We start from the raw sequence: 20,677 nt of genomic DNA, 5'->3' as shown, positions 1-20,677 counted from the left end.
CAACTTTGCCCAAGAATATTAAGAAGTCACCAACAAATAAGGCAAATACATGAAAAATACAAAAATCCTAATGTATTTCGACACCAATGGGTGTCATCTTTAGAGGGGAAATATTTAACCATTAATCACGCTGATTCAGTATCCCACTTAGGTTGCATACCAAATCTTAACTCTAGGTTGCTCAGCGGAAAAAGTATGTCAGACGTTGTGGTGAGAATGAAGCTGAGAGCTTGCGTGTGATACCAATGCAGTGTCCTGATTGGATGCTTACGAAATGGTGCTACCCAATTGGTCTATTCAAATTTTCCTAGAATTCCCGCTTGAAGTGAATTTTTTGAAGCCATGGCGTTGCGATCTTTGGTGTAGATTTATTGTTTACTAGTATATTTTTGAAGGCCCAAATTGAACACATGTGCCTTCTTATATATGTTGGCTTAGACCGGCCAACCAGAATATATATTGACTTAGATTTCTACGAAGGCACATATATTCGGGCTTTCAAAAATGTACATTCATTTCGAGTGAGAATTCTAAGAAAATTTTAATAGACCAATTGGGTAGCACCATTTAGCGTCTAATGGGACACTGCACTAATATCACATGCAGGCTCTCTGCTTCATTCTGACCACGACATTTGAAGTGAACAGAAATACTTTTTCCACTGAGAGTTTAGATTTGGTATGCAACCCAAGTGGGATACTCGGTCAGCATGATTAGTGGTTAAATATTTTTCCTCTGAAGATGACACCCATTGGTGTAGAAATACATTAAAGTTTTTGCACTTTTTGTGTATTTGCCTTATTCGTTGATGACTTCTTAATAATGTGGGGGGAAACAGTAATTTGATAAAGAGAATACAACTTACAGTTCAGTTTTAAACTCTTTCATAGCTTCAAGCTCCATCTGTGAAACATCAAGCTTCTGTTGGAGCTCCTCCTTGTGAATTAAAAACTCACTCTGCATTCTCATAACTTCTTTTTGTAGGAACTCTAGTTTGGCCTCTCTATCTTTAATTGTGGTCTCTTGTGCAACTTTGTCATTTATTAAATTATCTTTAGTTTTCTCAAGCTCTTTACGTGCTTCCTCTGTAGCACGTACCTGACTAATGATCTAGAAGATACACAAAAAAGATAATTATTTTCTATAATGGTGTCAAGCAAAACTTTCACTGTATCATAATTTTTTTCAGTACATTAATAAATTTAAACACTACATTACATTATCATTGTCAATTATATACTTTACAGTATTCAGAATTAATTATTAGGCACATTTTTTATAGATCTCTATGAAGGAAAAGTATCATTGAAACAACAGTAATCAAAATCAGGGGCATATACAACATATTTTTCTATGTATGTAAGTGTGTGTATAGTATTTCTCAACATAAGTATCACAGCAGTGAGCACAAACATTAACATTTATTCGTGTATGAAATATACTCAGCTTCCTGTGGCAGGAATACTTAAAGATTTGCTAATCAGAGTCTCTACAACAAGAGTGATCATGCAGGGGTGTTCCTTATATATTACAGTGGATGCAAAAGAGTGGTGCTAGTTCAAGGAAACATATTGTCTGGATATAATGCTGAGGTGAACTTGAAAAGAAAATTCATCTGGTCTTTGCCGGAACTTAAACCCAGGATCTTTGTGCATGCCAATGAGGCGCTGAAGTAGAGGCATTAGTAGGCTCTCTCAACTTCAGGAAATGCCCCCCCCCCCCCAGGTGAGATGATAGAGAGAGAGAGAGAATAATATAATATTCAGAAAATATGTGTTTCCTTGATATATTGGGCTGAGAAAAAAATAGAATAGTGGTGAAATCATGTCCAGCAGAAAAAACCAACATGCGTACGGCATGTATGAAGCTTGTGTAGTCTTCTCTGCAACATCTGCCTCGATAATCTCAGCCTGTCTGTTCAGTACGAGTATGTGCTAAACTGTGCTTATGATGTCGTTTATTTGCTTGTTTCTGGTCTTCAGATTTGTAAGAGAGAAATTAATCCAGTGAGATTTTTTTTACTTGATGATGGTACTTGAATGGCTTTTTAGAGTTGCAGTTCCATTTACTTAATAGTTCTTCATCATTGTACTTACTGGATTGTTGCTTTGTATATCACATAATCCTTGTCCCACAGTACATTTTTAACTGGGTTGCTATGGTGGAATACAATGATGTGCTTCCGACGTTCATCTCTACTGTTCCACTTCGGGGTGATTTCCTGAAGTTAGGAGAGAGGCTACTAATGCCTCTACTTCAGTACCTCATGTAACAGTGCATGAAATAAGGAAGGAAAGGTCATGTTTCCAGTGGTGTTGATGGTAGCATGCTTGCCCCATATGCAAGAGGGCCTGGGTTTGAGTCCCAGTAAAGACCAGATGACTTTTCTTTGCGTTCACCTCAGTATAATGTCCAGGAAAATATGAATTTCCTTGATATATTGGGCTGAGAAAAAAGCAGTCCAGCAGTACTGGCTGTTTTGGCTAGATATGACGGGCTCCGATTGGCGGCCACCCAAGTCAAACTTTGTGATTAGTTGTTAGGATTATCTTCTCTCTAGCTCTTGTCTAGGTTACATTTCAGCTCTCTGTTCCATTAGAACCATGAGACCCAAGTAGTATTCACTTTCATTGTCTCCTCCTTTTATGCAGTTGCTTTATGTTTCAAAATTTTGGTAATTTCTCTATGAAATACTGCATGATAGTGCATTGCTGGTAAAGTGGCAGCATTTTTTGAGAGCTTAATATATGTGCAGCATAGTTGTAGCACAGTGGACCTTTGATTAACAAATGATTCACATAATAAGAATCTTTAATCTGTTAACGAGTGATGATTCACATTATGAGCAAATATTTTGTGCATTGTTTATTCAGTTTCACGTAACCACAATTGAGTCATTGGTTGTTAGTTTTTGCCCACACATGTGTAGGAAGCTATTGAACAGCTGCTGAAAAGGAAGAAATGTAACATGACTTTGTGCTCGAGCGATTTGTAAGAACGTTAAATTTAAAAAGTATGAGAGGCAGTAGTATTGGGAGAGATTGGATTAAGGGATGGCAGAGGAGAGTAGTCGTATTTAGGCTACGCTTGTCAATGTTCTAAGTTCGAATAAAGTCTGTTTTTTGAAAACGTTAGTAAAAGCCTGGAATACTTTGAATTGAGGCCGCGACCATTTCCTTGGGAGCCAACAGATTTCTCAGAAGCAGGATATAGCACCGGACTGCGATAGGAGAAAATGTCATTTCTGTTGAGAGGCAAAAGAAAGACTTGGAGATGCTGGCGTTGGAGTTGGGAGAGAAGCAATCTTCAGATGACAGAGTTGCCGATCTGAAGAGCCTCATCGCCAAGTCGGAGAAGTATGAAGAGGACTTTGTTGGAGGACTCCTTGAGCAGATCATCAAAATCAGTCAAGAAAAAGCCACAGTCCTGCGACAGAAAGAAGAAGCCGAAGTCCTGCGACAGAAAGAAGAAGCCGAAGCCCTGCAACAGAAAGAAGCCAAAGCCCTGCGACAGAAAGAAGCCAAAGCCCTGCGACAGAAAGAAGAAGCCAAAGCCCTGCGACAGAAAGAAGAAGCCGAAGCCCTGCGACAGAAAGAAGAAGCCGAAGCCCTGCAACAGAAAGAAGAAGCCGAAGCCCTGCAACAGAAAGAAGAAGCTGAAGCCCTGCAACAGAAAGAAGAAGACGAAGCCCAGCAACAGGAACAAGAGGCCGAGCAACAGCGGCAGTTTGAACTGGAACGTCTTCAGATAACATGTGCGACATCGCAAAATATCGATGATGACACCGAAAGTCTTCATATCGTACCGTGTAATTTCACGAAGAAGATACAGAAGTTCGATGCAGATAACAGGGATTTAACTCTGTACTTACAGTACTTCGAGTGCCAAGCCGAACTTGAGAGAATACCAGAGGAACAATGGGTCACTAGCTTATTAGTGTTACTGACTTACGAAGTGTCCAAAATCGTGATCAGAGAACCCAAAGAGAGGATTAACGACTACGGTTTCGTCAAAGGACTGTTGCTGAATCGATTCAAGTTGACGACAGAGAAGATACATCAAAAGTTTATCCAGCACACCCGACGTCTTAAGTCGACTTGGAAGGATTTTGGATATGAGTTGAATGTCTTCTTCTCCGAGTGGCTATCTCTTCTGAATGTTACGTGAAGTTGTTTGTGACGGCGAGGGACAACGTGACAGGCCAAATCAGAGAGACAATAAGCGGCAAGACTGGGAGCCCAGATGTTTTTCGTGTGGATACCTGGGTCATGTGTCACGTGATTGTCCAAGAAAAAAGAATTTAACATGCCGGCTGTGTGGTGTGGCTGGTCATATTCAAAAACACTGTGATCAGACTACAAAGAAAAAAGTGAACTTGGCAGCAAATGGTTGTGCTGATTGCTACGAAGGGAACTGCATCAAAAATGCTAGGATCAATGATGGGCGTCTCATCTCGTGTTTGATCGACACTGGAAGTAGTGTGACATTGTTGAAGAAGTCCGTAGCGGAGGATATGAAGCTCAAGTATGTGCCAAAATCAGAAGAATTATTCGGTTATGGAGATCTGGTGAAGCCATCAGCAGTTGCACTTGGGAAACTTAATGTGGATGGTGCAAAGTCAGCTGTGGATGTGTTGGTCGTCGACGATAATGCACAGTCGTATGATTTGATAGTTGGACAGAACTATCTGATGTTGCCGGAAATTGAGTTTGCGGGAAGTGGAAGAACACTGCACGTGTGGCACGCAAGTGAGTTGCCATGTGTTCAAGATGTCGGAGCTGAGGATAGAGTTGATGACCATGAATCCAGAAGAAGTTGATGGTGCAACGATGAATCATCGAGGCCAGAACAGAAGACATGCAGGACGTTCAAATGTGGTCTCGAAGGATGAACTGTATGATGAGCTACAGTCTCACAGTAAGAAATTTGCTATTGTGGGTCCTACGCGTGAGGGACGAGGACGTAAGAGAAAAGGACACGATTGACACGAAAGAATGAAGAATTTACTTCGAAAGAGGAACAGACAAGAGCTTTTGAAGAACTGAAGTATGTGTTGATGTGCCAACCCATATTATGCTGCAAGAGTGGAAACTGAAGTCCATTGTCAAGCGAGCTCAATTGGGTTAGCGGGAATACTGTTGCAGAAAGGGACAAATGGCAAGTGGCATCTAGTATATTGTGTGAGCAAGAAGACCACAGCTAAATATCCCTTGAGTAAATTGGAATTGATGGCGATTGTTTGGACGCTGGACAGATTACGACAATTCCTAATTGGGATCAAGTTCACTATCGTCACTGACTGTCAAGCTTTGGTCTGCATGAATACAAAGAAATGCATGAATCCACAGATAACCAGATGGTTTGATCTAATGCAGTAATATGACTTCGAGGTGAAACACAGATCAGGATCAAAAATATCACATACAGACGAACTTAGTAGAGCACCTGTAGCAGAGTCAAAAGATACTCTACACTCATTTATCGATTAGAAATTAGAGCTATGCTTAACTCTCACTTAATCATGGTCTATCCTAACCATCCTGTTGAAAATTTTGAACACTTCGATCATACCTCCTCAACACCTGCGTTCATCCAATGTAAACATATTCAAAAAATGGAATCTCTCTTCATAACTCAAGCCCCATGTGCCAATAAGAACACGCGTAGCTCTTCTCTGCACCACTTCAACCAAGTCTATGTCTTTTTGTAGGTACAGTCTCCAAAACCTTACAGGATACACCAGTGTACGACGAACTAAGCCTCGAAAAAGCGGAAGAATGACTTTAGGAGAACGCGAAGAGATCTTTTTGAAAATGGGACCAAGCATTCTATTCGCTTTTTTGACCACCGCTGAACAATGTTCAGAAAACCTAAGCCGCTCATCAATGAGAATTCCCAAATCTGTCACCTTAATTGCATCCGGGATAGTGACACCATTCAACTCTTAAGAGAAACATGGGTTGTTCAAACCAAAATGAGCGACCATGCACTTGTCAATGCTAAACTTCATGCTCCATTCATTTGCTTCCAATCCTGTTCAAGTAGGTCTGGAGTGACTTCCTATCACTTTGATTCCTGATTACCCACATTAGCTTCACATCATCTGCGAATTTGCTAGTAATCCTATCGATACCCTGATCGAGTTTATCAATAAAAAGTGAAAAAGTATGGGGCCCAGAACACTTCCTTGAGGAACTCCACTAGTGATGCCTGTCTTATCAGAGAATTCCCCACTCACCATAACCTGTTGTGATTTATCTTTCAACCACGATCAGGCCCGGACTTAAGCAGGTGCAAAAGGTGCGGTCGCACCGGGCCGCAATTTTCTTGAAAGAAAAGAAACCCTTACTTTTAAAGGAACCCTTTTCTTCTGAAATGGAAAACATTTGTGAAAAATTTAATTTTTTCCTCTGAAACTTTCATTTGGTGGGAAAAGAAGCAGCTTTCAGTTCAACCTCAATAACATCAAAGCGCTGATAGCCATTGCAATTAGTGGAGCAATTCCGATGTGCATATGCGTAAACTTGTATTGGGATCAAACCTCTCCCCCCACCCCTAATATTTGTAATACTAATGGAAACATTGGATTTTGTAGCCCCCTTCCTCGCCAATATTTTTTGAGCCCTTCCAATATTTCCAATGAGGGCCGCAACCAGATGTTTGGCCAGCTGTAGCAAAGCATGCATTTTGGCTATTCTCTCTAATATTGAAGAAGAGGCTAAAGGATAAAATTTGGGGTTTCTCGGATCTGGCACCCGGGACATCAGATCTACCTACTCCCCCCCAGTTGCGGCCCTGTTTCCAGTATACAATAAAAAAGAATATAATCAGAGGTGGATTTTATTCTTTTATTGGCGGGCGTACTTGACACGCATCCGTTGTCCCGAGTTCTAAAGGGCCCCCAAAAAACCCTAAACTTCACACTTTTTTCTAATTTAAGGGGCCCATTATTTTCTTTTGCTCTCGGAACCTCGACCAACACCCCCATAGATAAGATCTTATGTACAAAGGTGTTGCCTTTACCGACTTTAATCCGAAACTGAATATAATAGTAATAAAAAAGACTTCTTTGTCAACATTACTTTCCTTTCAACACACAGTCTGATTTTGATCTCCATCACATTGCCTGTAAAATTTTTGTTGCACGCTGTAAAACCAAGAATACCAAAATATTTCAGTTCGCAACTTGGGAAATTCGTAAATCGGGGAGTAGTTACATACATTTTTTAGAGGGGGGGGGGAGGGCGCAAAATTCCTAAGTCCGGCCCTGACCACGATTCTATCCAATTCAGCAAGTTGCCCCAACCCTGCTCTCGTGTGAATGCTTCAAGAGTTAACCATGCCAGACCCGATCGAATACCTTCTAGAAATCAAGGTAAACAACATCTACATTTTTGCCCTTACCCAAAGCTTTCGTCACCTGATCATGGAAACAAAGGAGGTTAGTCCCACATGACTTTCCATTCCTGAACCCATGCTGATTATCCGACAATACATTGTTCTCGTTTATCCACTTCGCCAACTGCCTTTGGATTTTTGAGTGGGAGATCGTCAAACTCACTGGACGATAACTGGACGATATTGGACGTTTCTCTACTATCCTTCTTAAATATGGGAACAACATTAGTAAGTTTCCAATCCCTTGGGACAATACTCTCAGCAACACTACTCCTGTATATCAATGCGACTGGCCCCAACAATTCATTAGCACATTCCTTGAGGACCCTGGGATAAATATGATCTGGTCCTGGTGCTTCGCTTGCACATATATTTCTTAGAAGATTTAGGACCTCCATTTCTTTCACTTGAATATCATTGATGATTTTATTACCCCATGCAACACCCGTACATTCAATATTGTATTCTCTATTAAAAACAGACATGAAAAAGTCATTGAAAGCACTACACATATATGTGTATGTATATAAGCGTATCTAAAGAACTTTCATGCTTTCAATGGTATGGTATACCCACATTGCTCTCTACCCAAGACCCTCCTATCGAGAGGGGGCCTACTGTCTCCTTCATAGGTGTACGCAGAATTTTCTCAAGGGGGGTTTTCAATTTTTGAAAGGGGAATTTGTGAGGGGGATTTAAGTTTTTCCCTGCAAAATAACACTGTATCTCAGCTTGGGGGGGGGGGGACCAGAACCCCAAAACCCCCCTTTACGTATGCCAATGGTCCCCTTATATCATATTATTGGCATATCTAAAAAATTATTTTGGGTCAGAGCCAATGTTGTCTGCCAACCTAGACTCAAGTTCCTTTTTACTATCCCTTATCGCTTTCTTCAACAGTCTTCTTTTATCAGTAAACAATGATAGATCACCTCGTCCACTTTTATACTCTCTGACTGCTCTTTTCTTTTCAAGATACGCACGCTATCTGTGAACCATAGGGGGTCATGATGTACAAACACAATTTTTTTGAACAAAGGGAATAACATCGTGCCAAATGGACGATAGCTATGTACTAAATTCTTCCCATTGACTTACCACCCTGACTGATTCCAAAAAGTCTTTGAAAACTTCTGCTAACCTTCCTCTCAAAACATCAAAGTTCTCTGAAAACAAGGAACCAGTCTTTTGTTATCAACCTTACCCAAAGAAAAGTTAGTGAAAACTGACGACACAATGATCACTGGAAAAAAACTTGTTTCCCTCACTGAAACATGTTCAACAAGATCTTCAGAACTAGTAAGAACAAAATCCAAAATAACAGTACCCCTAGTGGCTTCTGATACATGCTGATGCAAAAAAGTATTGAGCACCAACTTAAAAATCTCCCCTTCATATTGACCTCTAGCTGAAAGATTCTCAAAATCTATACCTGTGTGAAACCCCTCAGCATTACAACCCTCTTACGCTTACATATGTATTAAATTTCATCATGAAGTTTGGCGATGTAGTTCGGATCTCTATTCGGAGGATTGTAACAAACCCCAACAAAATGTTTATGATGTCTTTTAATTTCAAGCTCAACCCATATAATGAAACAAAAAAGGCTTTCATGGCCATCGTGTAAATTAGAATTAAATTTAAAAGTTTGCGGGTTTTTTGACTGAAGTGAAGTACAGTTTTTGTACTGACGTGATGCACAGATTGTGCTTCACGTCGACCAAAAAACCCAAAAACTTTTAAATTTAATTCTACTCAACCCATATAGTTTCAATATCACTTCTCTGCACATTACACTCTCTAGCCTTCAAACATTATTTCACGTATATCAACACTCAACCCCCTTTCCTATCAGATCTATTTCTCAAAAAAGTATCATATCCTGAGATGTGTAAGAAAGATTCATCTCCATCGTTTGTCTTAGATTCTGTAATGGCTATAAGATCCAGGCCCTCCACAACTATCAGTTTCCAAAAAATCTTTCTTATTACCCAAACTCTTAGCATTTATTAGCACACATTTTAATTCGCCCTGTGATTTAGTGTCAATCGAGAAGCCATCCAAGTCAGAGGTGGGTAATTCCCTGTCACTACTGTTGTGATTATCATTAACTAACTAACTAGAATATTTTACATAAGTGGATAATTTGTTTTGTTGAAATTCCTTTAGGGGTGCGTTTATAGGATGAGATAGAATGGAGAAGGGAAAAGTTAATGAGTGGCATTTTATGGTCAGAGCAACCCTCGAAGATGGAAGTAGTAAGGATTGAAATTTGAATTGTATTCTGTATGTGTATGTGTTCATGATATCATATTATAACACTAATTAAATGTTTTTTATATTAGTCATTTTTATGTGAATGAACATTTGCAGAACAAATTTTGCTTGTGTTTTCCATTATTTACTATGGGGGAAGTTTGATTCGATATATGAGAGATTTTTTAGAGAACAAGCACGTTCATGAGACGAATCGAACTCGTTAACCAAAGTTCCACTGTATTATATCCACCAGCACTTTTCTGGACAAAATTGAATTTCTATTTAAATACCATTTTCTAGTAACAAATATTTATATATATACTGTATCTCTTCACTGCATTAAAAAAATAATTATTAAATTGATACGTCTTTGAGAAAATTGCAAGATATTTATAGGATCCCATACGTCGCACAACTGCATCAGACAAAATGCCACTACATATGATAATTCCCCCAGTACTTTGTGAAAATTTAAATACAAGAATATGGTGGAGATGTCTCATGCTTATCTGGTTTTTTTTATAATTATGTTACCTCATGCATAATTATTGCTGCTAGAAACTACTTCCATACGCCTCACAAAGGTAAAAGAAAATGCCTATACACAACAAAAAATATAAAACCTTATGAAATAAATTGTGCTTCTATAGTGTCAATTGTTTTTGAACACCTATTGTAAACTATTCTTACCATGCAAAACTTAAAAAATGAATAAAATAAATTCATGCTCCAACTTGAAAAACATCCAAAATCATTTTCATTCAAGGTATTTTTGCTTGTGGTGATAGTGTTGACCCTGACTTATTGGACTAATCGTAAGTGAACACCAGCTCCTTGAATGGGGGATCCCCAAGGGTATGTATAGTGGTGGGAGGGGGTGAATGTTCATCTCCCGTCTCCTGCTTATGCTAGTTATTCAATTTTTTACTGAATGTGGGAGGTCACCCTATGACCTCCTCTCTCCAGTATCTGCCTATGATTAATTCTACAAAGTTACTAGCATCTTGAAAAGCTTGCATCTAGAAAAAAGCTTTTCAATTTGAAGTGAAAATTCTATAATTGGTTTTAGGCTCCAAAAACAGTAATACTGGCATAAAATCTAATCAGCATAGCACAGTACAACATATTCTACTTGACATGGTAATTTTGCTAGAAATCCAGATTCTGGATATGATCACATTAATCATTGTGGACTGTAGTACCAAACCCTGTTGAAACTCCCAACATTTGCAATAGCTTTAGGAATCAATTTGGTATATGCCCAAGTGAGGATTGCATGCAAGTAAGGCTACTACTAAACCAGACATGCACCTCGTCCATATTCCTCTGCGGAACTTGCAAGCATAGGGCTGAATTATATCTAAATAACTTGAATAAATTATATCCACCATATTTTCCTCAGCATAATCCACAGTTTATCTATTAAAAAAAAGTAGTTAAACATTGAAAAATGCAGATTATCTACCACCGTGAACAATCTGCAGAAAATATTATCAACCTGATGAGTCTGAATGTGAAGGTTTTTGATCGAACTATTAATTTTTTTTTGAAATATAAGGTAAGTTCTTATTATCTTTAAATCCTGCGGATGATATGTCACAGTGGATTAAACATTGGTTTTTTTTTTTCTTTCTTGAAATTTCACATGTGGATTATGCGCCACCACAGGTTAAACGCAGGAAAATATGATAAATAATCTGAATAAATTATATCTAAACAATCATTATGAGGAAACATTTGTTGTTCCATATGCAGAATATTAGTATGCAATGTTATGAAAAAGCTACTTCAATATTGAAATAGGGATTTTTTTTTAATGCGAATACTAAAAAGGTTGGCAAGTGAGTAGACAATAGGGAAATTGTTGCTTCGATTATAAAATCAAATACATTTTCAGATTTCCATCTCTAATTTTGAAAATAAAAAACAAATATAACCGCCACAATAAGCAGAATGCACAATATGGTGGCTAAGGTAAAAATAAATTTGGTGAAAAAATTCTACTTTTCAATGCTGTACAATTAAACACCTTGTACAATTTTTGATTAACCCAAACCCAAGAAAATGAAACAAGGACAAATAAATCTGAAAAAAGGAAATTATTGTATAGAAAAAACATGGCAATCTCTTTGATGTCTACTCTAACTTCATGCAACTCTCTCAACCATTAAATCAATGAAAAGCTAGAAAGCAATTTTGAGAAAAAACCTTACAAAACTCAACTTTTTTTTAAAATAGCTTAAGCTCATGCCAACAAGCACGAAATTTCTAATAGCTATTAAAAATAACTTGAATGGCAGAAATGCATAATTAAATAAAATGTTATTCTTAATTAATTTTTTTTTCCTTACCTTAATCCTCTGACAGAAGCATGGAAAGGTAAAAGGCACTGGATTGGTTGTATAATAAAATATCTATGGCACTTAGGAGTGGTTATTTGATATAACACTATAATTAAAACCACTTAAAGTCACATACTTAAAATTACAAGTAATAACTGCATCTACGTACAATATAAATTATTTATACTTGAAGTTTAACAATGAAAATAATTTAAAGTTTTAAAATTTCTTCATCAAATTCACAGTCAGCATTCAAGACAGTCCTATTTAATTAATGTTTTAAACTCATATTAAATCAGTCTTAAATCATAACTTGCATAGCAACCAATGAGGTAACACAAGTAACTATTTCCTGTGGTAACGCTAAGATGATTTGATAAACACCTCAAAGCAAACAAAATGAAATGCTAATTTATATGGATACTTTCAAACATGAAAAACATTCAGAATCAGAAGTTTCAAGTAATTAGTTGTTATTTGTGACTTATATACACCTACAAGTTTAGATGCAGTAGAACTGGTCCCCTTATCTGGCCCTCTTCAAAATGGATCTCTCCCAAAACTGACTTAAAAAAATCCAGATGCACACTTGATGTTGTAAGTGGTTATATCATGCCACTAATGTGTATGTACTGTAATTCATAGTATATGGCTCTGTTTGGCTGTAGAAAATGAATTCCCTACTTTTGATTGTAATTTATTTGCACAATTTTCATACGGTATTTATGTAATGAAATATTTTTTCTTGAAAGTATCTAACACATTCAATACATACAAAATAAATTTGGCACCGGTTTTGATCTCCCTCACTTATTTGCATTTTCTATAAACTTGGTCATCCTTGTTCCCAGTTAAGCCAAATAAGCATAGTTCTACTTAATGTTTTACTTTAAAACAAAATTTTAACATTTTTACTTAAAGTTCTAAAAAAAATGGGTTTTTTTTTGGTATCTTTGATTCAAGTATCGTAATCTCACAGATATTGTTACACAAAAATATGTATGAATATTAATATATGTTGTGCAAAAAACTAATTTCATATTTTCATTTATTAACTCATGGTCGCCATTTCAAAACCATCTGAAAACTTGATTATTGTCAACAAAACATTTCTTTCTTTTTTGATGTTTGAGAACCATTTATCAACCGTGCAAGTTTATCATATATTTTCACCTCTTACAAACTTTCAAATAACTGCACAGCAAAAATAAAAAATAAAAACATCACCAGTGATATATCACAACACTGATATAGATTTTAGTTAATAATAATTCAGATCCAATATTAACATATCATAATATTTTGTTCAATGAGCAGTTTCTGAGAGATTGAGTTTCAATTGATGTATACAATTAATTATACATCCCATTTTTTTTAATACTTAACTACACATAGACAATGATTTTGGTTCTTGAGCCATTTTCTATCATTTGATGTGTAATTTCCATAAACTCACTTTTCCTTTTGGCTGGAATGCCAATATAAAGCAAATATCAGAATATTACACGAGTAAAAATATATAAAGGAACAGCAATGCACACTGAAATTGAACACAGAAGCAAAAAAATACAACGAACTTGCTCTTTTTCTTTCTCCAGACGCTCACAATAAGCATTCAGTTTTTCAGCTTTTGATACCATTTCAGTGCGAATAGATAGCTCTAGCTCTATTTTGGCATCAAACTCTTTTATTTTTTCTTTCAATTGTTCATCCAAAGATTTTGCAAGACTGTCTTTCTGTTGCATGACTGCCATTATTTCGTTTAATTGGGATCCTTGTTGTTTGAGTAAACTATCTTTTTCCGCCACCAAAACTTCTAGCCTGTGGATTTCATCTTGCAGCTTCTGAAAGCACAAAAGTAAAAATTTGAATTAAAAAAACATAATCCTCTCTCAATTTACTGACATAATAAATAGTGTACATCAGGGAGTCAACCCATCAACCATAATTGACGACGGTATATATTTTGCCAATCACAAGAAACATTTTTTCAAGTTTTTTTTCAAAATTTCTACAATAAAAATTTACGAAATAATAAAATTAAGCTATTTGCAGTAGACATTAAGGTTATAATCTTTAAAAAAAATGTAACCCAAAGAAATATTTGAGTGAATTGTTATAATATGAAGAAATATATAACATCAGGAAATAGCAGAGATGCCATTGACGTGTTATAACGCGTCAAATACCCAGAATTTCGGAAAAGGATGCATAAAAATTTTGTTCACGCATCCTCCGGGACGCGTTCTTTCCTACTTCTAAGAAAAAAAGTATATAGAGAGGAAAAACCTCCCCAAGTTTTTTTCCCCTTTCTTTTTTTCTTCTTTTCACTATGTATCATGATCGCACGATCATGGAAAACTGGTTTTACTACTTTATACACTGTACTGTATTGATATACATGCGGGTTGTTGAAGAATAATGTGAGGGATATAGTTGCTTCTCTCTCTGAATGAAAGGCAGTGTACAGAAGTTCCAAATTTCAGATTTTTTATTCCCTGCTGATTTTCTCCCTTCTGGTTACATACGGGAAATTACGGTACTTTCGCTGCTATCTGCCGATATTCAAAGACCGTGTCTACATGGCGTAAATTCGTCTTGTTCCGACATTATTGAGAAATGCACATTTTTTTTGATAATAAAAGATTTGAACGCCCGTTCAAAGTGTAAAACTTTCCCGATATCGTGGAAAAAAACCAAATCTGTAAAAACTTGACCTTGAATATCCACAGCTTTGTCATCTAGCTGCTATGTGGTAATCACAGTTTTGCATCGCAAAAATCATGGTTGCGTACGCATAATCCACTTTTGGAGGGGCACCAGGATCTAATTCTTCACAGATAGTATAAAAGAAATTATTTTATTCCAATATTTTAATTCTCTAAAAAAATATTTCTAATTTTTTTATTGGCGGGGGGGGGGGGGGGGAGGGAAAAGAGGAAACCGTCATAAAAAAAGTAAATAAGAAAACACTCTAAACAGGAAATCTTAATGAGAATTACTTATTGTTAGGACCATGAAAATAAGTTGTACTAAATGGAAAAACTTTCTAAATGGGCGAAACGTTATAAACAGGATCAACAGTATATTTGTTTTATTAGATTTATTACCGTGCAGAATTAAATATGTTAAATTCTCAGCGCTAATGAGCTTCTTTGCAAGCTTTTCCTACAAGTAGACAGTGAAAGTAAATGAACCTTTGGATATAACGTGTTTTTAGAAATGAATTAGACTTGATTCACAGATACTTTCTTCTCTTACCCAGAACATGACACACCGCCCAGTCTCAATGAAGAAATATAAGCAGGTGATCTATCTCAAAGACCTGGGGCATGCTGGAAGAAAAATCATAGAGATACCAGTGAATTATAGGGGTGAATTTAGAGCTGCCTTTTTTTCTTTCTTTTTTTTTTTCATCTGACGAATTCATCTTAAATTCAATTTATTACTTTGCATTATCGAATTGGTTTCAAAATTTATTTTCCGAACATCCTTCAGTCCCGATGTGTTCGGATAATCAAGGTTTTACTGTACTTACATAACAGATGAAATGGCATGGGGGGGGGGCGCACGATTGCTTTTAAAACATATCTCCATCCTAATATGTGTACATTCGTTTTAACTAAACCCCGAAACTTCTCCAACTCCTAATCCCATCTCGTCTGTAATCACCACAAAATTTGTTAATCGCGACAGTACCCAATTGTCCGGGGAAAATATGTTGTAAAAAAGTTTGTATGTTTTTTTGTTTTTTTTGACACTAAATAAAGTGTTCCAGACTCTGCCACGAAGCTGGGCTGGAAGAGATCTCGGCAACGGGATAAGTCCAGTGGCAAAGTTCTGGCGTTCATTCATTCATGTACTTACATAATGAACAAATTTATCCAAATTCTTATGTTAGATGAATTTTAAACAATAGTTCTAATAAAGCTTCTTCTTCTAAGGCGTGAAATACTCAAATGAGTATTGAACACTGAAACATTGTTGTTTCAAACTGTTTACCATAGTTTATGTCTTTAAAGGAGAATGAAATTTTTCTTTTATTGATGGATAACTAATTATTACATAGCAGCAGTGTATTTTTCTACTGATATTCTTACTTTATACCAAATCATTATAGATTATATTATTAGACATATTTCAATCAGCTTTGTATAACAAAGAAATTATTTTGAAAAAAAAAGCTATATATAAATTAATCTTATGAGATTTAAAAAAAAAAAACCTTCTCTTTCTCTTTCAAATGTATTTCTTGTTGAACTTTGAACTCTGCCACTTTAGATTCCAGAAGGGCCACATTATTCTCATTGTCCTGCTTGAACTTCTGCAACTGTTTTTGGCTGGCCTCCACCATTTCAGCTAATGCTAATGCATTTGATTCTTTAATTTGAAGTGCTTCCTGAAGTTGTTCCACCTGACTTTGTATGTTTGAATTTTCTTTGGTTTTCTCTTCAACCAAACTGACATAATGAGCGATTTCTTGCTGCAATTCCTGGAAATTCTGAAATGAATTGAATTTTTTTCTTTTTGTTTTCATAACTGAAATCGCATTCACATATACAATTACTTATAAGGCTGAATTACATTGGGAAAGTTTACTAGCTACTCACTTGCGGTTTTACTCGTTTCTACTAAAGTCACTCTATGTAATAATATTATCAAGTACTTTGCCACTTGCTCTGATAGTGTGAGAAAAGTTGGAAGATAGGATAGATATAAAAATAGGAAGATAGAAAAAAAAAATAGAAAAGCTACTTTTCTCGCTACTTTCTGTCGTTTTTATTACCTCTCAGGTGCAATATGGATGTGGCTTTTTTTCCCCTCTCACTTTGGCTCGCAAAAAAAGAGAAAGATGACAATACGCAAAAAGGAAGAGAAAGAAAATGAGTTGCTCGCTCATCTAGTGAGGATTTTAGTATAGTCCTATGTAATTGAAATTCACTGTGCTAGTTAATATCGGTTCACTCGCCAGCTTCTTTACTTACCTAAAAATAGCTAGGAAACTCGCAAAACGTAATTGAGCCTTTACAAAAAAGAATGCATAGAGTTGAGACAACTAACATGCGTGTCAGTGATGTAAAAAAATAAAGTAATATACATAGAAAATTATCAAAATACATATGCCACAATAAAAAAACTTCCTAAACTCAGCCTGCAAGAAAATAAATGGGTAACATAATGGGGATACGCACATTGGTGGAAGTTATGAACTTTGTGAACCATGTAGTCAGGTTTATAGGGATCCATTGAAGAAGAAATCAACAGTATTCATCAACGATTACTCGTTTTTAAATTTAATTGTTTTTTTTTAAAACACGGTTGAAAATATGTGCAATTATGTATTTCATAGAAATAAAAAAAAAATATATTTTTTTCTAACAGTGCTGAAAATGTCAAATAAAAATCAGGATGTGCAGATGAGCATTTAAAACAAGTTTTATTAAGTTGTTTACACTCAAAACACCGAAATATAACATCACCTCACATGTAAGATGGCATAAGCAACAGCTACTCTTTAGGCGTTGCAATATATAAGCTCTCTCTAGTATATATAATTGCAATATATTACTTATACTTATTGTAAGCATTCATTAGAACTGAAAAGAGAAGGCGGCCAGAGTTTACAATATTGTAACCATACTTTTCTGGCTACTATGGCACGTTCAAGACTTTTTTAAGCAAATGTTTCATCCACTATTGCGGTAGACATCTTTTGTGTAATAGAAATATTTAAATCTGTATATACCTTTCTTTTAATAATGTGTTTATATTCATGTAATGAATTTTATATGCATAATAAAGCACCCAACACCACCCAGCCCTTTCATCCAAGGCAATGGCTAAAACTGACAATGGTCGATAGAGCCTGGGCGATGCACAGTATGAAATGAAAAAATATAAATTTGGTAGACATCGTGTAGGTGACGGCAAGCCAGGAGACAAACTGACCTCCTCGGAAGACTGATATACTAATGCTTTCACTGAAGATGCAGAAGAATCACGATATGCAAGGTCATAATTTTCTACCACTAACTCGATCATGATCAAAAAATATCTAAGCCCTGCTATCTAAGACTTCATTGATTTTGGAAATTGGACATGAGCAGGAAATGGGAACAAAGAGATATTTGTGGAAAAATGCAAGAGCATCAAGATTTCAGCCATTTAGAGATCAAAAAGAAAACAGATCAATTGACTGCATTACTGATGAAAATTCAAGACCCTAATCATATATTGTCAATTACGATTTTATTTTAGATGTAGTAGATCCCGACGTGATGGCAGAGAGGGCAAAGGATGCTCAAGAAGAAGATTATCAAGTCATCTATTCTTCATTTCTACTAATGATTGAGATTTTATATACATCAGTCTTTTTATGGTAATTACGACTTATTTATTTGTCTGTTGGCGGAAAAAAAATGTTGGATGGATTTTCCAGGTGTGTCCAACCTTCGGGAACGCTTTGATGTCTGTATCGGATGGGGAACGGGACATGTCTGGTAATAAAAGTAAAAATAATAAATAAATAAAAGAAACAACTTCGCTGTTGTGACATGTAAATGTTATGTTGGCTTCTGATTGGGTGGGCAGAAATTAGAGTCTTTAAATTTGAATGAGGGATAGAATTTAAAAGCGTCAGTTCCTTAATCGTCTTGATCTGGATTTTTGTACTGCAGGGTGCCATGTTTTACTTACACACACAAATGCAGCCCTTCTTTCTTTTTTATTCTGAAATGAAGCAACAGAGATCATCACACATAAAGAAAATTTCAATAGGACGAAAGAAGAGCTGCATTTTAGTAAAACATGAAAAAAACCCCAGACCGGAACTGACTATTAGGATGAGTCCGTGGAGCAATTACGATATATGGTTTTATTACAGAAACACACATTACTACAAACTACACAACACATACAAGGACAGTTACAAGAGGAATGAGAACAAACAGTACACTGATCAGAGTATAACAACATACGTTATAGGTGCTGCCATCTATCAGGCATTATTTACACTGACATATTTCACTGTTGTTATTTACACTAACACCCCCCTTTAATTCAGTCTGTCTGACTTAAGCCCTGAACAAGGCATAACAGCCCAAAAAGTATGGATACTATTATAAACAGAACTGAATTTACAATTAACTAGGTCAAGTTGTGAAAAGCAATCGTAAATTCCAAAACACATGTTCAAGAACAAATTCTTTTTGATAACCTTCAATTTCTTAAAATTTAAATTTTTTCAGCAAGACCCAAAAACAAGCAATTGTTTAACAAACAAACACCAATGCATGTGTAAACATAGAGTATCTACTATTCTTGCCGTCCCATGTATAATTTCTTAACAGTTGGTCTTAAAAGCGGGCATATTTCCAATGACAAAAAAATTCACATGTTGTCAAACTTAAATTTAGAAGCACTTTAGGCAAAAAATTATTTCTGAAAAGCTAAACCTAACTTTTTATACCATCACTGTGAGTGATATGAAGGCCTCTATCACTATCTGGTATAAAGGCTTTTGTTCACTGACAAGTGAAACTAAAAAAAAACAAAGTCTTATAACAACCAAAAATTAAGTCAATTAACATATGATTTGATGAATTTTAGGCAATTTTCTATCTAAAATTCATCATTTAAATCAAACTCCAAGGAGCTATTTCTACTAAGAAAATATTATTTTATGACTTATCATAAGAAATTGTTAACCAGGGATTATTCTAACTTAGCTGCTGTCAGGGCACAAAGCCAAAATTTGTGCCACCTTTTACAATATACCCTAGGCAAATGCTGAAAGGGCACTAGCCTAGGGGACCCTTGAAATAAATCTGATGTTTCTTAGAGCCTAAAGCTGCACAATGCAAAATGGAGTCAGCTTTGATATAACACCATCTTGGAGACAGAATAAAAGTTACTTTATAAACAGGGTGACATATCCATTATACCACACCCAGTCCTTTAACTCCCAATTAGAAATTTGTGGCCGTCTCTTCTGTGGCCAAAAAAAAATATCCACATTTCTAAGGGCAAAATTTACTGATATATTCCAATTCAAAAATTGAAGAAAAGTTGAGCAAGAACAGTATAAACTAAGTGACAGCGCTTCTTTCCCTCATTTATGCTGTTCTTAATAGAGTGTTACCTATGCACTCTGGTTGTTAAAATAAAATTCAGGCCTAAATTTAAAAAAAAGTTCAAAAGTAGTCAACCTGTTCTTTTTCCATAATAAGTGAATGGCCTTCAGATTTAATTCTACTGATTTCATCTTGAACATTTTTAAGATCTTGACTAACAGCAACTGATTTGTCTTTGGCCTCATTCAGCTGTTGTTGCAGATCAGATAGTTCTTGGTCCTTACTGGAGATCCTGTTCTTCAAACTAATTACTTCTTCCTCTTTACATTGTAGATCACTTTCTTTCTCTTTCAGTAGGTTCTTCAGTTTTTCTTTTTCATCTTCTATTGACTTCATATTCTTAAAGTGAAAAATATATAACAACATATAAAAACATCTGCAAGAAATGAAAGAAGGGTAAGACAAAACCGTTCAATTTTAATGAACTACTTAACAGTTTGTTTTTCGTCGTATTATGTCAAAATATATGCACATTTTTGATAAACAATTTTACATTCAACAGCAGCTTAAAACACTACAAACTAAAAAGAATGAAAAAGTCGGGCA

General features: G+C 35.9%; 1 protein-coding gene across 1 annotated transcript in view; it reads right to left on the bottom strand.

Annotated features, from left to right (window-relative positions):
- Positions 1 to 20,677, bottom strand: part of LOC149075232 (uncharacterized) — a 95,553-nt gene that overhangs the window by 23,265 nt on the left and 51,611 nt on the right. The window contains exons 12-15 of the mRNA XM_089242519.1: positions 20,207 to 20,470; positions 16,225 to 16,500; positions 13,577 to 13,843; positions 866 to 1,110 (exon numbers count right to left, since the gene is read on the bottom strand). Of these exons, the coding sequence (XP_089098645.1) occupies positions 866 to 1,110; positions 13,577 to 13,843; positions 16,225 to 16,500; positions 20,207 to 20,470 (1,052 nt within the window). The remainder of the gene's footprint in view (positions 1 to 865; positions 1,111 to 13,576; positions 13,844 to 16,224; positions 16,501 to 20,206; positions 20,471 to 20,677) is intronic.

Source organism: Pholcus phalangioides, unplaced genomic scaffold (genome assembly GCF_987345545.1).
Source record: "Pholcus phalangioides strain wild (caught in Gottingen) unplaced genomic scaffold, Ppha-v1.0 ptg000015l_1, whole genome shotgun sequence".
NCBI lineage: Eukaryota > Metazoa > Arthropoda > Arachnida > Araneae > Pholcidae > Pholcus > Pholcus phalangioides.
The sequence above is the reverse complement of the archived record's forward strand: the minus strand, read 5'-3'. Positions and strand labels throughout refer to the sequence as shown.